Source organism: Aotus nancymaae, unplaced genomic scaffold, assembly GCF_030222135.1.
Source record: "Aotus nancymaae isolate 86718 unplaced genomic scaffold, 86718_ANA_hifiasm-v0.15.2.pri h1tg000062l, whole genome shotgun sequence".
In the NCBI taxonomy this organism is placed as follows: Eukaryota; Metazoa; Chordata; class Mammalia; order Primates; family Aotidae; genus Aotus; species Aotus nancymaae.
This window is the reverse complement of record NW_026988476.1, coordinates 25,661,844-25,684,054: the sequence shown is the minus strand read 5'-3', so window position 1 is coordinate 25,684,054 and position 22,211 is coordinate 25,661,844. Positions and strand designations below refer to the sequence as shown.

The 22,211-nt window shown below is 34.2% G+C and overlaps 1 protein-coding gene across 16 annotated transcripts in view; it reads right to left on the bottom strand.

The window, feature by feature from the left end:
- KTN1 (kinectin 1) overlaps window positions 1-22,211 on the bottom strand; it is a 110,708-nt gene that overhangs the window by 4,938 nt on the left and 83,559 nt on the right. For 4 of the 16 annotated variants that reach the window (XM_064365892.1, XM_064365894.1, XM_064365891.1 and 1 more), the window contains 14 exons: window positions 22,100-22,168; window positions 20,692-20,729; window positions 18,857-18,947; window positions 16,415-16,501; window positions 13,092-13,181; window positions 9,409-9,489; window positions 8,559-8,648; window positions 8,339-8,431; window positions 7,542-7,613; window positions 7,229-7,312; window positions 6,984-7,067; window positions 4,371-4,454; window positions 1,861-1,953; window positions 314-434 (listed from right to left, as the gene is read on the bottom strand). In XM_064365892.1, coding sequence (XP_064221962.1) covers window positions 314-434; window positions 1,861-1,953; window positions 4,371-4,454; window positions 6,984-7,067; window positions 7,229-7,312; window positions 7,542-7,613; window positions 8,339-8,431; window positions 8,559-8,648; window positions 9,409-9,489; window positions 13,092-13,181; window positions 16,415-16,501; window positions 18,857-18,947; window positions 20,692-20,729; window positions 22,100-22,168 — 1,177 coding nt within the window. The remainder of the gene's footprint in view (window positions 1-313; window positions 435-1,860; window positions 1,954-4,370; window positions 4,455-6,983; window positions 7,068-7,228; window positions 7,313-7,541; window positions 7,614-8,338; window positions 8,432-8,558; window positions 8,649-9,408; window positions 9,490-13,091; window positions 13,182-16,414; window positions 16,502-18,856; window positions 18,948-20,691; window positions 20,730-22,099; window positions 22,169-22,211) is intronic. The other 12 variants (XM_064365896.1, XM_064365900.1, XM_064365895.1 and 9 more) reach the window with 3 other exon arrangements.

Here is a 22,211-nt window from a genome sequence, read left to right as displayed (position 1 = left end):
TACTAAAAAAAATACAAAAAAATTAGCTGGGCACGGTGGCGCATGCCTGTAATCCCAGCTACTCAGGAGGCTGAGGCAGGAGAATTGCCTGAACCCAGGAGGCGGAGGTTGCGGTGAGCCGAGATCACGCCATTGCACTCCAGCCTGGGTAACAAGAGCGAAACTCTGTCTCAAAAAAAAAAAAAAAAAAAAGAGATAAAGAAGGAATATTTTCTCTAGTGAAGTAAGAGTTTCCTTTATTTATGGTAAACATACATTACACATACACCTAATGTCAGCTACCCATAGACAGCAATATTTCAGTTATCCTTACCTAACACCTGGTAGTGCTCTTTCTCCTTTGTGAGCTGTTGGTTTACTGCCTGAAGCAACTGCTGTAACTGTGTTACAGTCTGATTTAGACTTACAGACATTGTCTCCTTCTCAGAAGACTCCTGAAAAGAAGATGGAAGTGATGATTAACTCCATACACAAGGAAAAGAAATGTACAACCAAACAAAAGAAAATGTTATACTGATTTAAATATAAACATTAAAAAAAATCTGAACAATGACATGAAAATCAATAGCAAAAGCCACATGGAAAAATACTGTTTGCTAACTAGTGGTGCAAACTAGCTGGCACCAAAGAAAACTATGTTATAAATGCTGTGACTTGGCCACAAAGGGAAAAAACCTAGAATCTATGAATATCAAAAATATATCCAGTTTTTCTTTCAGGAAAAAAAAACTTGCCCCGCAAAAGAAAGGACATTCCAAACAGTAAAAAAAGTTTATATACTGAGCTCTAAGTAAGTGCTAGGCACTGTCTTAAATGCCACCTACTATTTTAAATGTTTTATGAATTAACTCATTTACTTCTTTCTTTTTTTTTGAGACGGAGTTTCGCTCTTGTTACCCAGGCTGGAGTGCAATGGCGCGATCTCGGCTCACCGCAACCTCTGCCTCCTGGGTTCAGGCAATTCTCCTGCCTCAGCCTCCTGAGTAGCTGGGATTACAGGCACGTGCCACCATGCCCAGCTAATTTTTTATATTTTTTAGTAGAGACGGGGTTTCACCAAGTTGACCAGGATGGTCTCGATCTCTTGACCTCGTGATCCACCCGCCTCGGCCTCCCAAAGTGCTGGGATTACAGGCGTGAGCCACCGGGCCTGGCTTCATTTACTTCTTTCAAAAACCCTATAGCATAGGTACTATTATCACTGCCTTTTACAGATGGGGCAACTAAATCACAGAGTGGCTAAGGATTTGTCCAAAGTCACACAGCTACTAAGTGGCAGAGCCAGGGTTCAAACACAGGCAGTCTAGCTCCAGAGTCTGTAAGCCAGTAGTACCCAACCTTTTTGGCACCAAGAACCAGCTTCATGGATGACAATTTTTACCATGGATGGGGGCCGATGCTGTGGGGATGAAACTGTTCGACCTCAGATCATCGGGCATTAGATTCTCATAAGGAGCATGGAACCTAGATCCCTTGCATGTGCAGTTCACAACAGGGTTTGCACTCCTATACAAATCTAATGCTACTGCTAATCTGACAGGAGGCAGAGCTCAGGTGGTAATGCTCATTTGCCATCATTCATCTGCTGTGCAGCCTGGTTCCTAACAAGCCACTGACTGGTACCTGTCCACAGCCCAGGGATTGGGGACCCCTGGCTCTATACCTGTCAGTGCAAACCTTAAAATTAACATAATACCTCACTAAGCAAAAGTGAAATCAAACATCAATAAAAACACTACATTTTAGGGGCAGGATATTTTCAAGAAAGATGACCTTCGGAGATGGACCTTGTACATTTTTGTTCTTACACAGTTCACAAGCTAACTAGCTCAGAGATCTGGGGATAAAGAAAATACATACTGTTTCTGGGGAAACATCACTATTCTCAATAACAGCAGTGTCTCCAGCAGCTTTTACTATTTTTGACTGGATAAGCTCCAGTGACTGTTGAGCCTGTAAAGAAAGCAATATGGTACCTACTAAATAATACAGTTAATAAATACATAAAAAATAAATAATTGTATTCATTTTGTACAAGATTAAAGCTCCTCTCAAAACACAATAGAAGGCTTTTCCCTCCAAAATGAAAATACCTTCACCCCCCACCAGATTATAAGAACATATGTTCACTGTTTTTAAAAGCTTAATATAGAAACTATATAAAGAAATTTAAAAACACAAATACCTACAGTTGGTATTTTGGGTAGTATTAATCTATATTAAAGGTTAGACAAATCTGGCCCAAAGCCTGTTCTTGTACAAAACATAAGCTAAGATTTTTTACTTTTTAAAGGGTTTTAAGAGAAACAAATATATAGATATATGTGTGCATGTGTGTGTGTGTGTGTATATACACATTTTTTTTTTTTTTTGAGACAGAGACTCGCTCTGTCACCAGGCTGGAGTGCAGTGGCACAATCTCAGCTCACGGAAACCTCCAACCCATGGGTTCAAGAGAGCCTCCTGCCTCAGCCTCCTGTGTAGCTGGGACTACAGGCATGTATCACCATACCCAGCTACTTGTTGTATTTTTAGTAGAGATGGGGTTTCACCATGTTGGCCAGGATGGTCTCGATCTCCTGACGTTGTGATCTGCCCACCTTGGCCTCCCAAAGTGCTGGGATTATAGGCATGAGCCACCCCAACCAAAAAAGAGACAAAAATATTCTAAAGAGATATGTGACCCACAAGCCCTAAAATAGTTTTGGGGTATACCCACTCCTAATTTAGATCCTTCTCTGCATATATTATGTGCTTATAGAAAATATTACATAAATGAGCCTTAACATACACGCTGCTTTATACTTAACTGTTTTACAAAGTATGCTATTAACTTCTTTTTTTGAGACAGAATCTCGCTCTGTCACCCAGGCTGGAGTGCAATGGCATGATCTCAGCTCACTGCAACCTCTGCCTCCCACATTCAAGCGATTCTCCTGCCTCAGCCTCCTGAGTCCCTGGGATTACAGGAATTACACCACCACGCCCAGCTAATTTTTGTATTTTTAGTAGAGACAGGGTTTCACCATGTTGGCCAGGCTGGTCTCTTGACCACAGGTGACCCTCCAAGCTTGGCCTCCCAAAGTGCTGGGATTACAGGGGTGAGCCATTGAGCCCAGTCATTATAAACTTTTCTTAGTCAAATATTTATGTGCATTTCCAATCAAATGCTGTACAATATTTCTACTGTTTTGGTATAGGGCCACCCATCACTGCCATCTTAGCTATGGTAAATAAGATGGTGTATCTATTATCTTTGAGCACCCATTTAATATTTTTAAAGTACTTTCTAAGAAACTACATTGCTAGGCTAAATTGCATGTTTTCTATTTTGATCCAGAGGGCAAAAATTAAAATCACCTATCAAAGTAAACTGACTGCTCAACCTTGACAGTGCATTAAGCATCAAAGTTTGTCCCCTGAAGCAGACCCTAAATTCACATTTTGTCTACATTAAAATAATCTGAAACACTTGGGGATTCCTAGACTTATACATAACAATTATAAGCATACAGAACCAACAAAAATATTTCTGTCAACTCTTTGAAAGGAGTCTTATTTTTTTAAATGAGATACTTTTAAAAAATCTATTAGAATATCAAATATTTAAATGCTAGACAATATCTAATACTGGTGAGAGTACAGGGAGACACACGTTCTCATACCATGTTGGAATGAGTATAAATTACTACTGCTAGGTTTCTGAGATTCCATTTACACTATCAAAATTTAAGATGTGTATACCTCTTGTTCTTGCTATTCCAAAAAGTGACTTTTTTTTCTAATGATGGTTATCTCTCATAAACACCATCATAGCTCTAAAACAGCTTTGATATAATCATATGTGAATTTTACTATTAAAAATATCTCAAAACAGAATTATAAATAACCTGTCAGACCAATGAGAAGAAATGCAGTACCAAAAATCATCCATTTGCATTGAGATTAAGAAAAATATATTTGTATGAAGAAATAAATGCAGGAAAAACTTCTGAAAAAAAATAGAAAATTCTATCTTTGTTTTATCCAAAAGACAAATAGAAACATACTTTGTAAATGAATACAGGCAAATCCCAATTTTAAAAAAATATAGGGATGCAGTCAAATTTTAATGAGTAACTCCAATTAAATTTTACTCTGTACTTTATAAAACAATTAATTACAGAAATGTGATGAAATAATGAGGTGAACTAAGAATCCTGGAAAAACAAGCCAAAAAGTTTTGTTCCAAAATAGTAAATGACAACACGTAGCTTACATTTATAAAGGGTTAATATGATGCAAAACAACAAATCCAGAATTAGCAGCTTAAGTTTGCTTAAGATTCAAGGCACAACATAGGCTCATGATACTACATCAACAGTCCCTACCTTATGTAAATCACCAGCTACTTTCTGTCTTTCATTTTGTTCAGTTCTAAGTTTTTTGAGTGTTTCATTTAACTGTGCCTTCAACTGTAAAAATAAAGGAACATCACAATTAATTTGCATCATTCTTTGATTATGCTGATACCTCTAGGACTGAAGAATGAATGGGATTGCTAACAGTTATTATGCACAGTGGATTAGCCAATATGCCGCACCAGATGTATAGAAAGGCTAAGCAGTAGAAGTTCCCATCTGTAAAGCTAAACATAAGAAAAGCCACAGAAATGAACTAGAGTTTAGAGTAGAAATCTGCAAATGAAAAAAACAAAACCATCAAATTCCAGTAAAATGCCTTTTAAAGGTACTGCTATATATAGTCAATGAAATTCTTCCAAATTAAAAGGCAAATAGATACTTTACCCATTAGTTTTTAAAGGCTTTCTTAACCTATACAGTTCAAGTAAAGAGTCAATTATATAATATTTTTAAAGACAATTGAACAGAATACTACAAATCCAGTGAACTAAAAACTTCCAAAATACTGACCATCTTTTAAGGCTTCACTAAGGGGTAGTACAAGATCACAGTGGCATAAATTATACCACCAAGAAAGTCTTACGATATACCTATGAACACCGAATTTGTCAAAACAGTTACAAAATTCTGTAATGCCAGTGCAAATATATAATGCCGCTTCTCTGATTTTCCAATTAAATATCACCAAGGAAAATGAACCAAATTGCTCCCAAAAAACTTTCTTCTTATTCTCATAAGGTAATTATTTTTGCTTCCCACCCATGGGCATAACTTTTGAAACAGTTCTGGAGGCCCAAAAGAGAATTAGTAAGGGGTGGCAATGGGGTGGAGGGCAACTCCACTGGGAAATTTTATCTGGGGAACTCTATTTAAGTACCCAAAAATATTTTGCTTTATACAACTCTTGAGTTTTAATATTCTCTGTCAGAGAAATGAATCTTTTGACCCAAGAATATACAAAGTACTTACAGACAAACAAAACTATTTTATCATAAAAAGTAGCAACAGTTATCCTGAGCAAACAAAAACTAAAATAAAGATTCCAAACTCAAGACTAGGGGAAAAAAAAAAAAAAAAATCAACCACTCAAAATGGTCTCTCCTGACAGCAGCAGAGGAACAAAAAATAAAAAGAAAGCATTAAGCTGAGTGGAGATGTAACCATGCAACTGTTGAGTCAGCCACTAAGCACCAAAGTTAAGTAAAATCTCCAACAACTAGTCAGAAATGATTTTTTAAAAACTTATTATAGGGTGAGGACTTATAGCCATGACATATCACAGTCCTAATCTGTGTAATGTATAGCGTAAAACTAGTCTCACGATGCAGTGGGAATGAATTCAACTAAAGTAAAACATTGGTAAATAAAATAAAGATTTAAAAAATAGAGGTGTAGAGGGGGGTGTGTGTGTGTGTGAGTGAGTAGGGCTCTACGTGTATAAAGCCCAACTCTGAAATGCTCCCGAATCCTAAACTTTTTTAGGCACTCACATGACACTCAAAGGAAATGTTCATTGGAGCATTTCAGATTTCAGATTTTCAGATAAAGGATATAGAACAAGTATATAATACAAATATTCCAAAATCCCCCCAAAAATTGCTGGTTCCAAGAATTCCAGATACAGAATACACAACCTGTATATCATACAGCTCTACTCTAAAAATTGTTTCCCATAAATCTCTGCCATAACATAGGATACCAACTACAAATGAATGAGTTAGTTTTCTTGGTACATGGAGTAATGCTAATGAGAAAATTCCAAACTGGGCAGGGTAAACTTTGGGTAAGGAGAAAACTTACTGTAATCTTATGAGAGTTTATTAAGGTACTTTAAAAAAAAATCTAATCCCTGTGCTGAAACAATTTTTAACTCACAAGGAAGACATAACAATTGTTGTTTGAAACACAGCAAGACAGCCATATTTGTCTAATAGCTAAGTCTGTGACAGTCAGTATAAGTTTTTAGAAAACTTTAGAATAGGAATACAAGGTACTATATGTTTTGAGACATTTAGCTAACTTTATCTCAAAGTCTATGCTTTGAGTATTACTACGCTCTATATAATATGTTGATAATAAAGAATTTTATAAGCTTTTTTATATTTGTAATATATAGAAAGACTAGGTTAAAATTAGAAACTGGATTAGATTATTGCCCTTCAATGAAGAATATGTATCTTCAACTTTCAATACAATCTTCTCCCAGGTTAGAAAATAAAAGGCCTCATTAACTGACAGTCTGAGAAGAAAATCTTTGTAACTCAATCTTTGTTTCATTTCTGTATTCACAGAAAAGACTGCTATGTGAGAAAACAGGATTTATAAAACATGGAAAATTTTGAAAAAGAGATGGAAGCCAAACATGCCATTGTTAGGAGCTAAGAAAAGAAGGATCATTTTAGGAGTCAAGAAAAGAAAGATATCTTAGGAATCCGTGGAATATGAAGATTATCTTAAACTTATAAAAAAGCCAAGCTAAAGATGTTAGCAAAGAAAAAAAAAGCTTGGATGTTTTCTCCACATGTCAATACAAGTGTTTTCAGTGCCTACTTGATGCCCAGTGGAGGACAAGCTTCTTACCAAATTTAGCTCTTCATTCTGTCTTACTGCTTCAGAATATGAATCATCAAGTTTTTTCTGCAATTCAGTCAACAGATCTTTCAGCTGCAATGAAGTTTAGAGTTTAAGATTGATCTCTTTATGATATCCCATGTTTTGTATGCTACTCGGAAGCTCTGCCACAAACAACTTACATTGAAATATCACTCTGTTATAAACTTAATCTGAATTGAGAAGCAAGTTTGAAAAGATTCTGTTGTAAGTACCTCTCTGACTTCTGTAACATAGGTAGATCGTTCCATCTCTGCCTTCTCTAGTTCCATCTCCAAATGTTCTCGTTCTCGTCTCAGCTAGCAATGCAACAAAGGAAAGCTAACATCAACACACTTAAATTTATTTTCACAGTATTTCCCCACAACGCAAAGTTATGACACTTACGAATATAAAACTGTATCAATTCAAACACTACCCAAGATATTAAGAGCATAACTATAAAGTAATCTTAAACTCTAGATCTTCAGACAACCATTAATACTAAAACAATAAATTCATAGGTTGCAAGTCAAACAAATAACATACATTTTCAATATCCTTATTTTCTCTTCTTAATCGCTCTAGCTCTTGTTCTGAAGATGTAAATGATGACTGCATCTGAAATATGACACAATTATATGACCAAGTAAACCATGTAGAATTCTGAATCAATTAAAAGACACTTCCAAAGTTTTGAAATGCATCTCACAGTCATACTGAATTTTAAAAGACCTTAAAAATGAGTCACATTGAACTTGATTAAATTGTGGTCAAAACCTACTCCACTTGTATATTAGGCCCAGCTAAAAGTGATTAACTTTTTATTAGTATTAACTGATATTCAGCTGTATTTATTCTGCAAGTGCATTAAAGTAGAATACCATCAGCAACTGTAAATTCTGCAAATTGCTCCCAAAAAATAAGTGAGTAACATGGTACTCTTTATCATACTGAAGTAAATGGGAGAAAAACTGAGGTTGCACAATAACATTCAGGTCCCACAAATTTTTTCTTGAATTCTATATTATGGGTTAAATATCAACACTTTAAAACTGATTTTGAACCCAGTATTCTTTACCTTATTACACAATAGTTCTGTAACTAGCACTCTACATTCTATATTCATACTTTAAAACCAGTGATTTTCAAACTTGGGTGGGCGTTAGAATATTCTGGAGGGCTCATAAAAACAGACTGCTGCTACCCCACATACATATTTTGGATTTAGTAGCTGTATTGGGGCCCAAAAATGTGCAACTCTCACACATTCGCAGTTGATGCTGATGCTGCTGGAAGCCCTACATTTTGACAACCACCGCTCTAAGCTTTTCTTTTGTAAATACCTGTTTAATAGTCTTGTGTGATTCATCAACCTTAACTTTCCATTTATTTTCTTCTTGCTCAACACTTCTCTGTAGCTTCTGTAAAATTCCTTCCTACAGACAAAGTATAGTTGTTTTGAAAAATTCATATTCTAATGCCAAGATAAAGTACTTAGGCCATGAAGGAAAAAGGTAATAATTTAAAGTAAAATCAAAATGTAGATTAAAAATCATATCCTACTGTTTCTGCAAGGACGGATTTGTATTTTTCACATTCTAGCTGTAACAATGTGTGCATTTCATCAGCTTCTCTCAACTTGTGCTCTAGAACCTGCAAAGAATGAAGTAAAGAAAAACTCTATAATCTTACCAGAAAGTTTTATGCTGCAAGTTTGTTTCAGTACTTAATACTGTATTACGATAAATGGTTTCAAACTGTTTTATAATGAAACACTACATTTCAACTTTCTAAGTAGCAATGAAGTTCATTCAATGACCCTTTTGGTCATTTTATTAAACAACGTTATATATAGTCTTGGTACTGAATCTTTAGTCAGGTGGTAAAATTAAAGCAGACCCACATATGATGTTAAGAAAGGTCACAATGCCTATGCTACACACATGGAAAAGAGGATTTTATTCATGCCACTTAAGAAATAAGAAAACAATAATAATAAATCCCCCCAATTTCAGTAGCGAAGGATAAAAACCAATCCAGTTTCTGAATATCTCTAGTGATGTATCTGGGGATGCTTCAGCAAACCTGTGAGATTCTACCTATCTCAACTGATTTTTACTTTATAAACCTAGGCTAAAAAGACAGTAAAGAATAACTAAATATTCAATTTTAGAAACAAAATACAAAGTTTAAGGAAAAGCAAACACCAGCTTTGTAAACAAATCAAATGCAAAGATGACTTACTGTATTCAACTAAAATTTAAACAAAATGAAATCACCTCTTACACTTTCTCAAAAGAACCTTTAGTCTATTAATGTATCTTTTATCTTTTCCAAGCTCATGAAGACAAACTCTGATTTGCTTCTTTTTTTCTATGTTTAAATTTACAAACAGTTCATTTCTTGAACTAACCTTAACCTCCTCTGACCCTGAAGTTCCAGCCATACATTCTTTCGCCTTCTTTTCAAATCCACGCAACCATTCACTATAACTCTGTGGGCGTGAAAAGTCAAAATCATTAATTTCCAAAAAAAACAAAAATCTAAAGAGATCAAACATTTTAAATAACCAAATTAGATAATTATTAAAGAAATCTACATAGACAAACAGGACACTGCTACAAATTTCAAAGAGGAATGTAACTACTGCGTAAGCTGGACATAACCCAGTCTTGAAAATCAGCACTAAAAACAAACCTATGTACTACCATCAAAATAAAATCTTATATATTTTCAATTGAATTCTGCAGTTCCAGGTAGAAAAACCTAGGTTCAAATCTGGCCTCTACCACTCACTAACACCATGACAAATAATCTTTAAAACACAGAAAAACCAGAATAAATAAGTTTTCAAAACTGTTTCCAGGTAAAACAGTTCTCAAAAATAAAGTATTGTGAGTTCATAAAGTAAAAGTTCAACTGAAGATGCTTCATTTGGAGGATTTAAAATTCTATGAAAATGCTCCAAGGACTCTAAAAATATTTCATTCAAATTAGGAAATATTATGAAGTATTTAAAAAATCCTAATGAGAAATGATACACATACACAAACATTTACTTGTTTAAATACAACAAAAACTCAATTCACGCCAACAGGTTAGCTGACATAAATATGCATATGTAATGGTTCTGGCATTTACTCTAAATTTCAGAATAAATTACTCTGAATTATTGAGGTTTATCTGAATTTTACACTTTGATAAAGGTATCTGTGTGTTCGATACTTTAAATCAAATTTCCTCTTATACTTCCTTTTAAGTCTCTGGATTAAGAAAAACAAACTCTCATGAAATTTTTATTAACTGCTATAATATAAACTGTTAACATTTGCAGCTGAATCAGGATTCTCTATAAACTATCAAATAACAAAAAAGAAAAGTAGATGCTGAGATCAGATCACTCCACAGTACAATGCCTTTAATATCAAATTAGTTTCAACTACTGGTACCCAACATAAACTAAAATCAGATAAAAAACTAGTTTCGTTGCTTAAAGTCTGTAAATCTCCCTCTAGGGCATATAATTTAGATCTCTCCTATGTTGACTGCCTAGCAACACAGCAAAAGGAAACAGTAAAAAATGTATATATTTTTATATCTACTGATTATGTTGATTTATCTTAATATTAATGAAGTGTATTGCTTTATTATTTTATAAGGTAAATAGTTTGTCCTTCCTATCTTTACAAACCTAAAATGCCAGACTCTAATATTAGCACATAGAAAGTTTAAGACATTTCTTATAGACTATATGTAGAAATATTCAACTTTTAACAAGTATATGAACAAAAGTCAAACAATATCATCCATATCTTATGATGACTTATAAAAATTTACAGTGTCAAAAAGATTTGGTTACTGAAAGTGGGTAGTATTGCTGTTAAAAAAGAAAATGTTTACTGCTGGTGATATTACACAATCTTTGAAGAACAGAAATTATCAATCATTAATTCTCTTGGCTCATAAAGCACTGCCAAAAAAGTACACCCTCTAATATTATTTGCATAAATAAAATATAAAGTAGAAACAAAAACAGGTTATGCCACAAAGAAAAAAATACTAAATATATTAGTAGCAACCCTTTCTCTTAGGTTCAGTTTAACAACAGCACTAGAACTGACAGCACATCTATATGTTTACTCAGTGCTAGATATTTTATCAGTTCAATTCAAAAGTGGTAGAGAGCTACTAAACTGATCAAATCTGAACATATCCGCCATAGTTACAATGGAAACAAAGGAGTTTTCTCTCCTTACTTGAAATAAATGTAGGCTATACTTAACTCAGACTACAAATAGAACAAGCCATTAAGTTTACTTACCCCACCCCTAGCACCCACAGAGCTCCTTGGAGAAATAGTTGATTCTATGTTTGGGGCAGGAAATGTATATGATAAATCAGGAGCACCTTATCATACCACAAAGCATAGAAGCTATCAAAGTTTAGTAGCATTGTGTCAAAAGGACTTGGTAACCAACTTAAATAAGTTCCAACGGGCCAAAGGAAGACAAGTAGACATTACAAATCTCCTGATGAGAGTGCACACCACTGCCTATGAAGTGGTCTTACCACTACTCTCAACAACCCCCAAATACTGAGCCTTAATTTGACCAGGAATCACATTCCTGATTACAGATTTGGAACATAAAGGATACATAAAAGAGGAATAATCTAACACCACAAGGATTCAGTCAACTAAATCCAAACTGTTGGAAACTTCATAGAAAACCACCAAGTTGCCTGGGAGCGGTGGCTCACGCCTGTAATCCCAGTACTTTGGGAGGCCGAGGCGGGTAGATCATGAGGTCAGGAGTTTGAAACCAGCCTGGCCAACAAGGTGAAACCCCGTCTCTACTAAAAATACAAAAATTAGCTGGACATGGTGGCAGGTGCCTGTAATCCCAGCTACTCAGGAGGCTGAGGCAGGAGAATCACTTGAAACCGGGAGGCAGAGGTTACAGTGAGCCCAGATCGCGCCATTGCACTCCAGCCTTGCAACAGAGCGAGATTCCATCTCAAAGAAAAGAAAACCACCAAGTTTTTTTTTTTAAAGGAGGTGGGTTGTTGCTGAGAAAGAGTGGGGGAACGTGTAGATTAAAGATGAGAGAAATGTCTCAAACCAGTTACATATTGACCTTATTTGGATTCTGATTAAGCAACTACAATCAATTATTAATTAAAATAGACAATTTATGTGATGTATGGAGAAATGCATACTATACAAAATTAAGAATATATTTTTAAGTGTAATATGATACTTTTTAAAAAGAAACACTTATGTTTTAGAAATGTGTACTGAAATATTTACAGATGAAACGCTCTAATGTTTGAGTTCCTTCAAAATAATCTAGGGAGTGCAGGGTGAGAGATAAGACAAGATTGCTTATATGCATGCCACATACTCTTAAGTGCTACGGACAGATGTTGAGTACATCGGGCCTCATTATGCTTGTCTCTCTACTGTTGAACAATTTTCCATTAAATTAAAAAAAAAAACCCTCCACTTTATTTTAGGAAATGTACATGTACATTCACTGGCTTTCTCTGCCCTCCAATAATTACTGTTAATTCTCTGAACAAAGGTAACTTTTCTCATTTAGAATATGTATGACCTCAAGTAAACCAGGTTGTTCTCTATTATCTGTAAGGCTTTTCCTTGAAGAAGGTAATAGATGACCAAAAATCTTGGGTTTTAAAATGTAAATATCCTGGTTAATAGTATCAAGTACATTAAGAAATAAAGTGTTGCTAAAACTAAGAAGCAATCACTTAAAATTAAGTTTTAAATAAAGCCATTAAGAATGTTACCACATTGGTTTTATTAGCATTAAGAAACATTTCTTTCTCAAATATGATGTTTTTAACCCTCTAAATAATGTCTCATATACAAATTTTATAGAAACAAAAGTATCAGGTAAATAGAAATGAGTTTTGAACCAAGTTGTTAGTCTTTACTGAAAAGCATCAGCTTAACAATGGGAAAGATCAAGGAATCAGCACTCTACTGAAACCAAGTGCAGAGTGCAAATGATGTTGCTTATTCATACATTTCTTGAATAATGTCATCAGGTTAAGAAAATAATAAATTAGTCTTACCAAATTAGAAGGGACAGAGACCTCTGGAAATAATTTTTTGAGAACGTCTTTAGCCTCCAACTCAACAGCTTCCACCTGCTGTTGTCTTTCCTAAAGCAGAAGATGAACCAAATCAAACTTACAAGATCACAGAATTTTTTTAAAAAAAGAAAAGAAAACTAACGTATTTTAAATTCTACAGGAAGAAAAAGTTAAAAAAAAATTTAATACTGACAAATGTTAAAATTTCCCACTTTAAGATATTAAAATGCTTCCATAAGAAAAAATCTGCAAAATCTCTAAAGCATCCTAAATATCAAATAATGCCTTAGCAGTATCTGACAATATGGACATTTTCCTTGGCATTTAGAAATCAAGTGATTTGCCTGTCCAGGAACAATTTAAAAACAGACATACAAAAAACATTTCTTATAGCTAAAAGTTGATAAACTACCTATACCGGAAAATACAAATTGGACGAACATAACTGAGGCTTATTGGCTGGTATATCTCTATAAAAAAATGCATCACTGATGGACTATATAATGTCATGGCATTAAAATGGCAACTTTCTTATTTCCAACTTCAAGGTGAAGTGAAGCTATTTATGCTAAACAAGGAGGACCATCAAAATGTGATAGATGATGTAAATGGGAAAAAGAAAGAACAAGGAGCAACTGATGGCATATTACTTCACTAATGCCACGCATCATAAAAACTAGTTCCGACACTTGTATACAGACTGCTATAAATTTACAGATATTACAAATGTGTAAGTATAAATTTGCTGATATTAATTCCAAGTCTAATGGATATCAATTATAAACTCAAAACCATGGTTTGTCAAAATTAGGGTAATGACTTATCACATACCAAAAAAATAAAATAAAATAAAATATATATCCAAACTACCTCCACAAGCTTTAAAAAAAAAAAAAAGACCCCTATAAAAATGCACATCTAAACCAAGCCCAAAATATCATCTAAAAACAAGTTACAAAGTTCAACAGGTGACAAGAAAGCAAGCAAGCTAGAAACATCTCAACCATATCTTTCCCCCACCATTTAGATGTGAATTTTGAAATCTATCACTGATTCAAGGTCTCCACACTTCAATTTTAGAAAATCTAATCAGATGAAAATTTACACAATAAACAGCTACAGATTTTGCCATTTTCCATACACATAAAAAGCTGTTAATTAAAGATCAGCAGCAGTACTTTTTACAATAGGTGTTTTAATGGGGTATTTTCAATAATTCAATAAAGTCCACTAATTTTCAGGAATACACCTAACTGCATAAAATAAGGTATATTCATTCAAGGAAAATAATTAATGCAACTTCAAGGACATTAAGAGGTAATTTTTATCATTTGACAAAAGTAATCATCTTTAAAGAAAACCAGTTAGAAAAATACATTGAGGAATAGCTTTTTGAAAACTTTCCCAGGGGAAAAAAAAAAAAAGACTAACTAAAAGAACTAAGTGTCTAACATAACCAGGAGCCAAAAACATGAGAAGTTACTGTTATTTGGTATTAACAATTTTAGCTAAGAAGTTTTCATCTGACATAGTAGTTTAGTTACAGATAGCAATTTCCATTCCACTTTAACATCTGGGAAAGATCTAATATTAAAAACTGAACTATAATTTGCATATCATCTTTAAGTGAAATGTATAAAAGTATCTTTCAGTAGTATAAAAGTACAGAAGCTCCTCAAGAGTAGTTAGTCTTTAAAAATAATCCGTAAAGATGGCAAGTATCATCCTATTTACATTTTAGGTAAGTTGACCGTAACTTATTTCTAGTTAAAATACTACAAGTGTTTCACATAGTTCCTTCTCATCACAGCATATTTACGGCACTGGGTCAATCAACATTGCTTTACAATTATGCTATCTAAGAACTGTCTAAATTCCACTGAAATACAGAAGACTTTCAATTCTACTCTCTGTAGATCTTTAGCTATGCAAGAAAGCATTATGCATAAAAATTCTAGCTTTCTTTTAGAATCATAAAATGCAAAAATGCCTATGGCAAGTGGCATGTAACTTCTTGCAGGAACAGCATGATTAGCACCCAGATACTCAGTCTCACTAAAAAAATAAAACCAAAAGCCATCTCTTAACAGTCAAAACCAAATAGAAACAACCACAAAGCACACTAAAACCCTCACTGCTGACAAAAATGACTGTACGATTGCAACCACTCCCAATGAAATAGTAATGTCCTATCTGACCTAAATGTCCCTACTCCCTGGTCCCAATATACCTGTCAGCTGTCTCAAATTTAACCTTTAGTGAAATTATGGCCAGATGAATAGGGATATAGTTAAATACAAATCCATTAAGCCATAGGAAATGTAACTACAAATGTATACTTGCTAAAAAAAAAAAAAAATTACTATATTATGCTTAAAAATTCCTTCAAGTGTCATTAAGACTTACATTGAAGATTCAATAGATCACTATGGCACACAAAATATTTTCACAGTGCTAAAATGAATCATTCAGATTCCTTCATTTACCTATCTGCAAAATTTAGTATCCCTGTTTCATATTTATTCTTGGGAGGAATTTTCAAAATCCTTGACTGGACTGGCAGATTCAGTTTTCTCAATCTTTAAAAACAAGTTCTCTATTACAATTCATTGGAAATCTTCACACCCAATGGTACAACTTGAGCTCAAGGAGAATGTCCTCCATTGTTCTGAAGACATAGGGGGCTATCTGTTTCAGGAGTACTTTACATGCTCTGGTCAAGAGAATTATCCCTTGATAGTAATATTTCATCTAAACATGCCATAGGTGTCATTGTTATCCAGTAATATATGAAGTTTCAGTTCACCACCTCTAAGGAACCATGCCCATCAATACACCCAAAGTTGATGGCTTTCCTGTATTTAAGACTTTATCATTTTTCTACCTTATTTGAGACATCTTGGTGTGCCCTCCAAAACACCTAGTTTATGGCACATCCAACATATTCAAATGTGTTTGTTAATTCACCTAGATTTCTTTGGTTTAAAGTTTTCACAAAAGTTCTCTTAACCAACCCAAAAGGCGCACAATGTCTGACAAGAGGTTAACACAGGTCTTCTGAGACTCTTCAGCTTAAAGTTGCGCTCAACAAAGCCCAAACAATCAAGTAATCATAACAAATCAGCATGCCCAAAATTAAAGCTTCAAGGAGATGAAAAAAGCAGAGATGACAGATATGATAAATGTGGATAAGGAGATTTTATATTTAAATTGCAGTAAATGTAAATGCTTTAGTCTGATTTTAAGACAAGCTGCAGATTTTCTCTGTTCAGTGGATTGTTTCTAGGAGTTAGCATTACAACCTTGGAAGTCTTGTTCACTTTGTCCTGCAGCATTTTTTCAGTTGATGCCAATGCTTCCATTGCTTCCCAGTTTTTCTCCCGAAGGTCCTAATCATTTTTAGAAAGAATGATTTCAGTTTATCCATTATTGAAAGATTTTTACTCTTTTACTTCATCAGTATTTTGCACTGCATTTAAATGCTGGTTACTGCAAAATTATTTCAATGGGAAAATATGCATATTAGCAAAAAAATAAAAAGCAATGTTTAGAAGTTTGAATGAGAAAATAAAGACGCCCACTTTCCATGTTTTAGTATATACACCAAATATGCCAGCTTTTAAAATAATTACTATGCATATGTGACAAAGAAGAAAGCATTCAAAAGTAAAGACACAAACAAAGAATACATATATGATTTCAGGTACACTGAACATTAGAAGATTAACGACAGAGCAAATATATAAGTATTAAAAAAGCTTTTCATGTGATTTTTAAACAGGGCCCAGGAACACTAATAGGACTTTCCACTGCAGTGTAACATTTTTTTCTGTATGTTTTAATACAGCTAATATGTTTCAAATCTACCTAGGAATCCCATGGTAACTCACTGTGTTCTATCTCTTTCTTGGCATGGCCAAATATTCATGCCACAAAACAACCTTACGTTAACTGTATGAGCTAGTTGATCAAAGCAAAGAAGGCTAGAAAGCTATAAAATAGATTCTCTTAGAGGAGAAAGAGGTTATTAAAAATTGAGAGAGCTGGATTTTAACAGCATTTCCTTCACAAATATAATCTGCTATATTTCAGTCTTTCTTCAGAATGGAAATCTAAACAGATAAAAACCAACAACAAAAAATTAAAAACCAATAATCACCATTTATTACTTAACATATGCCAACCACCGTACTTGGGACTTCACAAATTCTCACCCTTACAACAACCCCATGAGGTATTTATTCCCATTCTATAGATACCATAGCTCAATAAGTTAGGAAACTGAGCCAAGTATACACAGAAAAAGAAGCGGCAGAACTAGAAGGAAAGACTGACACTGCAATCTGCTGGTCTCCAGTGTCCTGGGTCTTTTCACATGGGTTCAATGCCTCCAGTGCTGCTGCTGCTGCATTACCATGCCCTCCTTATCTCAGAATCCCAATAATAAAACACAGTTAACATGTTAGCAGTATATCAGCAAGTTCACCTCAAGTTTTTTGGCTAAGCAGTGCTGTTAATACTGTTATACCAACACACAAACAGCAATTCATGTACCTAATTTTGACAAACTCAGGGGTATAAGAAAATGTCAACTTGTTAAATTAACAATTTAACACAAACTTTGAAACATAGGAAACATACATCCATTTATTAGCAATACTCCCTTAGATTTCAGTAACATTTTATCCTTGCTCAAGTCTTAGCAATCACACTATAGTGTACAAAAATTCCTCCTCTAGCAAGAATGCTTGGACTCTACTTATAAGAGTTGCACTCTGGTATGAGAAAATTTAAGAAATTCTACTAAATTCATTATTTGTCTATTCAGTAAGTTATTAGAATTCATATTTCTTAAAAGTATTATCCCTTCTCTTTCTAATATAAATGTATTCAGGTTCTAAAGCTTCTAACACACTTAATTACCAAAATTTGAGCCACCTCTCAGTTAAAAATGGGAGGTTCTGGCTAGGCGCCATGGCTCACACTTATAATCCCAGCACTTTAGGAGGCCAAGGCAGGCGTATCACATGAGGTCAGGAGTTTGAGACCAGACTGGTCAACATGGTAAAACCAAAAAAAAAAAAAAAAAAATTAGCTGGGTGTGGTGGTGCACACCTATAATTCCAGCTGCTCGGGAGACTGAGGTAGGAGAATCCCCTGAACCCAGGAGGCAGAGGTTTCGGTAAGACGAGATCATGCCACTGCACTCCAGCCTGGGTGATAGAATGAAACCCTGTCTTAAAAACAACAACAACAATTAATAAAAAAAAAAAAAAAAAAAAAAGGCAGGGGGGAGGTTCCAGAAGGCTTTGAAAAGACCTCATTACTGAGTATACTGGGTTTGAATACTGGCATTACTTTTAGTTCACAAAAAGGCCAGTCCAATCTAGTAAGAGGAAATATCTTTGATTTTAAAGTATCAAGCTGAAAAACATGTTCTTCCAAATAAAAGTTCAACAAAAGTCAATTGCACTTTCAGCTTCTTAAAAAAACTAAAGGTGTAATAATCATAACTTCAACATTTAAAATGATGTAAGAATAAGAATTCACCTTTTCACTTACTGAAAAAAAAAAAAAAAACCGTTCTCCAATAATGCCCCCCCTCAAAAAAGCTACACACAGAAAATAGTACATTCTTACAAAGATTAAGAAATCTAAAGTAAAAGTAGATTAAAAAAAAAATTCCTGAACCATATTTCAATGTTAAAGTTATAAAGAAAAGCTTCATTCTGCTATTTACTTACATTGTTTTTCTTCCTCTGGTGTTCAACTGCATCCTTCAAAGAATCTAACTCATTCCAAAGACCACTTATTTCTTTCTCTCTTTCTGAAATTCTAAACCAGAACACGAATACATGTAGCAAGATTTTAGGTAAACAGTAATACAACTTAGATCCCCACCTATCAACATTTGTTACTACAAAATAAAAATATGAAGTACATGGTACCTTGAAAAGTACATTAACTAAAGAGTCTACCTACGGTTTACCATAGAAAGCACATCCTATGAATTTCAGAAATGACTTTTAATATTAAAAGTTTATACCCAATATGGCATGCCCAGGTTTGTACTAAAGAGAAACCTCATCCCTTAAGAAACAGTTTATGAATATAGGAACTGTTGTTGCTATTTCTATTTTTACCTGGGTCAGTACACAGTAGCTATTTTCAGAGGAGTTAAAAGTGATGTACAAGCAGTCCCTTAAATATTTTTTCCTGAAGGTAATCAGTTATAGCTTTAAATGGCTAACCTACAACAAAAGTATAATACTGAAGTGAGCTCAGTGCTTTCTTGTCATTTTCATACCAATCTTAGCATTAATGTTTTTTTCTGGAACTGTTTCCCCAAAATGCAGAAAGCAATGGAAAAGATTAATAACGGGATTCTCTTGTAGTTGAGAGTGGCTAGAGTAGAAAGTTAAATGACAGATAGCTCTTCCCTAAGAATAAGACTCTATATAAGGGGTTGGCAAACTAGGGCTATGGGCCCACTCCAGTCTGTTTTTGTAGGTCCTCAAACTAAGAACTTTTTACAGTGTTGTTTTGTTTGTATATGTATACACATACACATATATAAAACAGACCTATGTGTCCCACAAGCCTAAAATACTATCAGGCCCTTTACAGAAAATATTTGCCAACCTATGCTCTATACAGTCAAACTCAAGATTCGATTTTACAGTCAATAAATCTAACCTAGTAAACAAGCAACTATGTAAACAAACCAAGATGGAAGATTACTTAAAAAGAAATTAACAATATTCCTGACAGACAACCTCCATCATCCATTAATATACTTAATGTGGTTGACATTTTAACATGTTGAAACAAACTTATCTGAAATGACCTTAAATGTAGCCTCACAGAGAAAAGGCCAACAAGAAAAATGTTTCAGTTAAAACAAAAGAAAAAAAAATCTCAAGAAAAATAATCATAAAGATTATACTATATTTTTCTTGGTGCTAGGCTGGAATGCAATGGTGTGAACTTCCTGGGCTCAAAACATTCTCCCACTTCAGCCTCCCGAGTAGCTGGGACCTGTGACAGGTGCATGCCACCACACTCGGAATCTCTAAATTTTTTGTAGAGACAAGGTCTCACTATGTTGTCCAGGCTGGTCTCAAACCCCTGGGCCCAGCAATCCTTATGCCTCAGTCTCCCAAAGTGCTGAGATTACATGTGTGAGCTACCACATCTAGCCTAAAATTTCTTTAAAAAAATAAAGCTAAGCCAAAATTTGCATCATTCAATTAAACAATCATATCTAGAAGAAGACCCAGTAAGATAACTGAGATAACAGAAGGTGATTTAGTAAAACCTGCAAAGCATAGTTTAACTTGATGTTTTCTGAATAACTAAAAAACAAAAACATTTCCCTCAATGAAATATTCAAATGCAAACACCATTAAAAAGGCATTTTAGTCAAAGGTACCACTCAACTCTAAACTGCAGTTCAAGATATCTAAATAGAACTGTAAAAATCAGGTGCCTTTTGCAGTTACACTAAATTGCTTGAGAACTGTTTAACACATAGAAACAGTTACCACTTTATAAACTATGAATCAAACTTATTACTTACACTTTTAATAATTCTTCATGAGGGGGAAAAGAAGATGCCTATTAAAAGAGTTGAATGTTATTTCAAAACAAAACTTTTCAGAAGACTTCGAAAATACTGAAGCTTTTCTCAGATATAAATTAAGAAAACAACAAAAGTAAAAATAGTACATATTTCATATGCCAGTCACCCTGACTTAAGTGATTTTAACAAAAACATGTACAAATCTGTAAAATGTATTGAATGCTAAATCCAACCTTCACTGTCTTGACATAAACTCACTTAATAAGTATTTATCAATTTTTCACTATGTGCATGGAAGCATACCTTAAATTTTCATACCACATAATTCATATTTGACTACATAAAAATGTTAAGCTTCCAAAAGTTAAAAAAAAAAAAATACCAGAAATGAAATCAAAAGGAAAACTAGGACAGGTTAAGTTTCCTCACATTTAACAAAAAGTTGTCAACATGCAAAGGTACACAAGACCTTCACATGTGATATTTATTCCTTGATGACTATAATCTCTCAAACTTCTTGTTTGCAAGGACGCCATTTGTTTCTCAAAATACTATAGTGTCTATCCATATACATTCATAAATTAATTTAAAGGCTATTTGGGGTAGCATCTTTTACAAAAACACATTTTTGTTTTTGCCAAGCAGAATTATAACTTGAAAAGCTATTTTAAATAGTAGTAGACCATTACTTTTTTTTTTTTTTTTTTTGAGACAGAGTCTCACTCTGTCACCCAGGCTGGAATAGTCTCACTCTGTCACCCAGGCTGGAGTACAGTGGTGTGATCTCAGCTCACTGCAACCTCTACCTCCCCGGTTCAAGTGATTCTCCTGCCTCAGCCTCCTGAGTAGCTGAGACTACAAGGCGCATGCCACCATGCCTGGCTAATTTTTTGTATTTTTAGTAGAGATGGGGTTTCACTGTGTTAGTCAGGATGGTCTCGATCTCCTGAACTCATGATCCACACGCCTCTGCCTCCCCAAGTACTGGGATTATAGGCATGAGCCACTGTGCCCTGCCCTATCACTTATGATACATTTGTTAGTTTCTCTCCAGTTACTGTTTCATTTGGGAAGAGGGGAGATAGAATGTGTACACGTATCTTTAAGCCAACCTCTACGGTATTTAAACTGACTTGCTAAGAATTCTAAGATCAGAAAACACACACGGATATAAAACATATCTGAAATATAGATAATAACATTATTTGTGTACACTTTATAGATTGTTTTACTTTAGATGTGACATAGCAAATTGCTTTCTTTTGTATAAAATTTGATAAACATAAATTAAACAACACACTTTACTCTCAAAGAAAATGCACAAATGGCAAGAATACTTATATGTCACTGGTTATACCAATTTTTTGCCACACAAATGAAAGGCAAGACATCTAACAGCACCTACCTGTTGGTAGTTTTGTTGTGTAAGCTGCTCAATTTGGGATTTAAACAATTTATTTTCATCTTGTACATCCTAATTAAATAAAAAGTAGACATCAGTATCTAAACAGATTTTT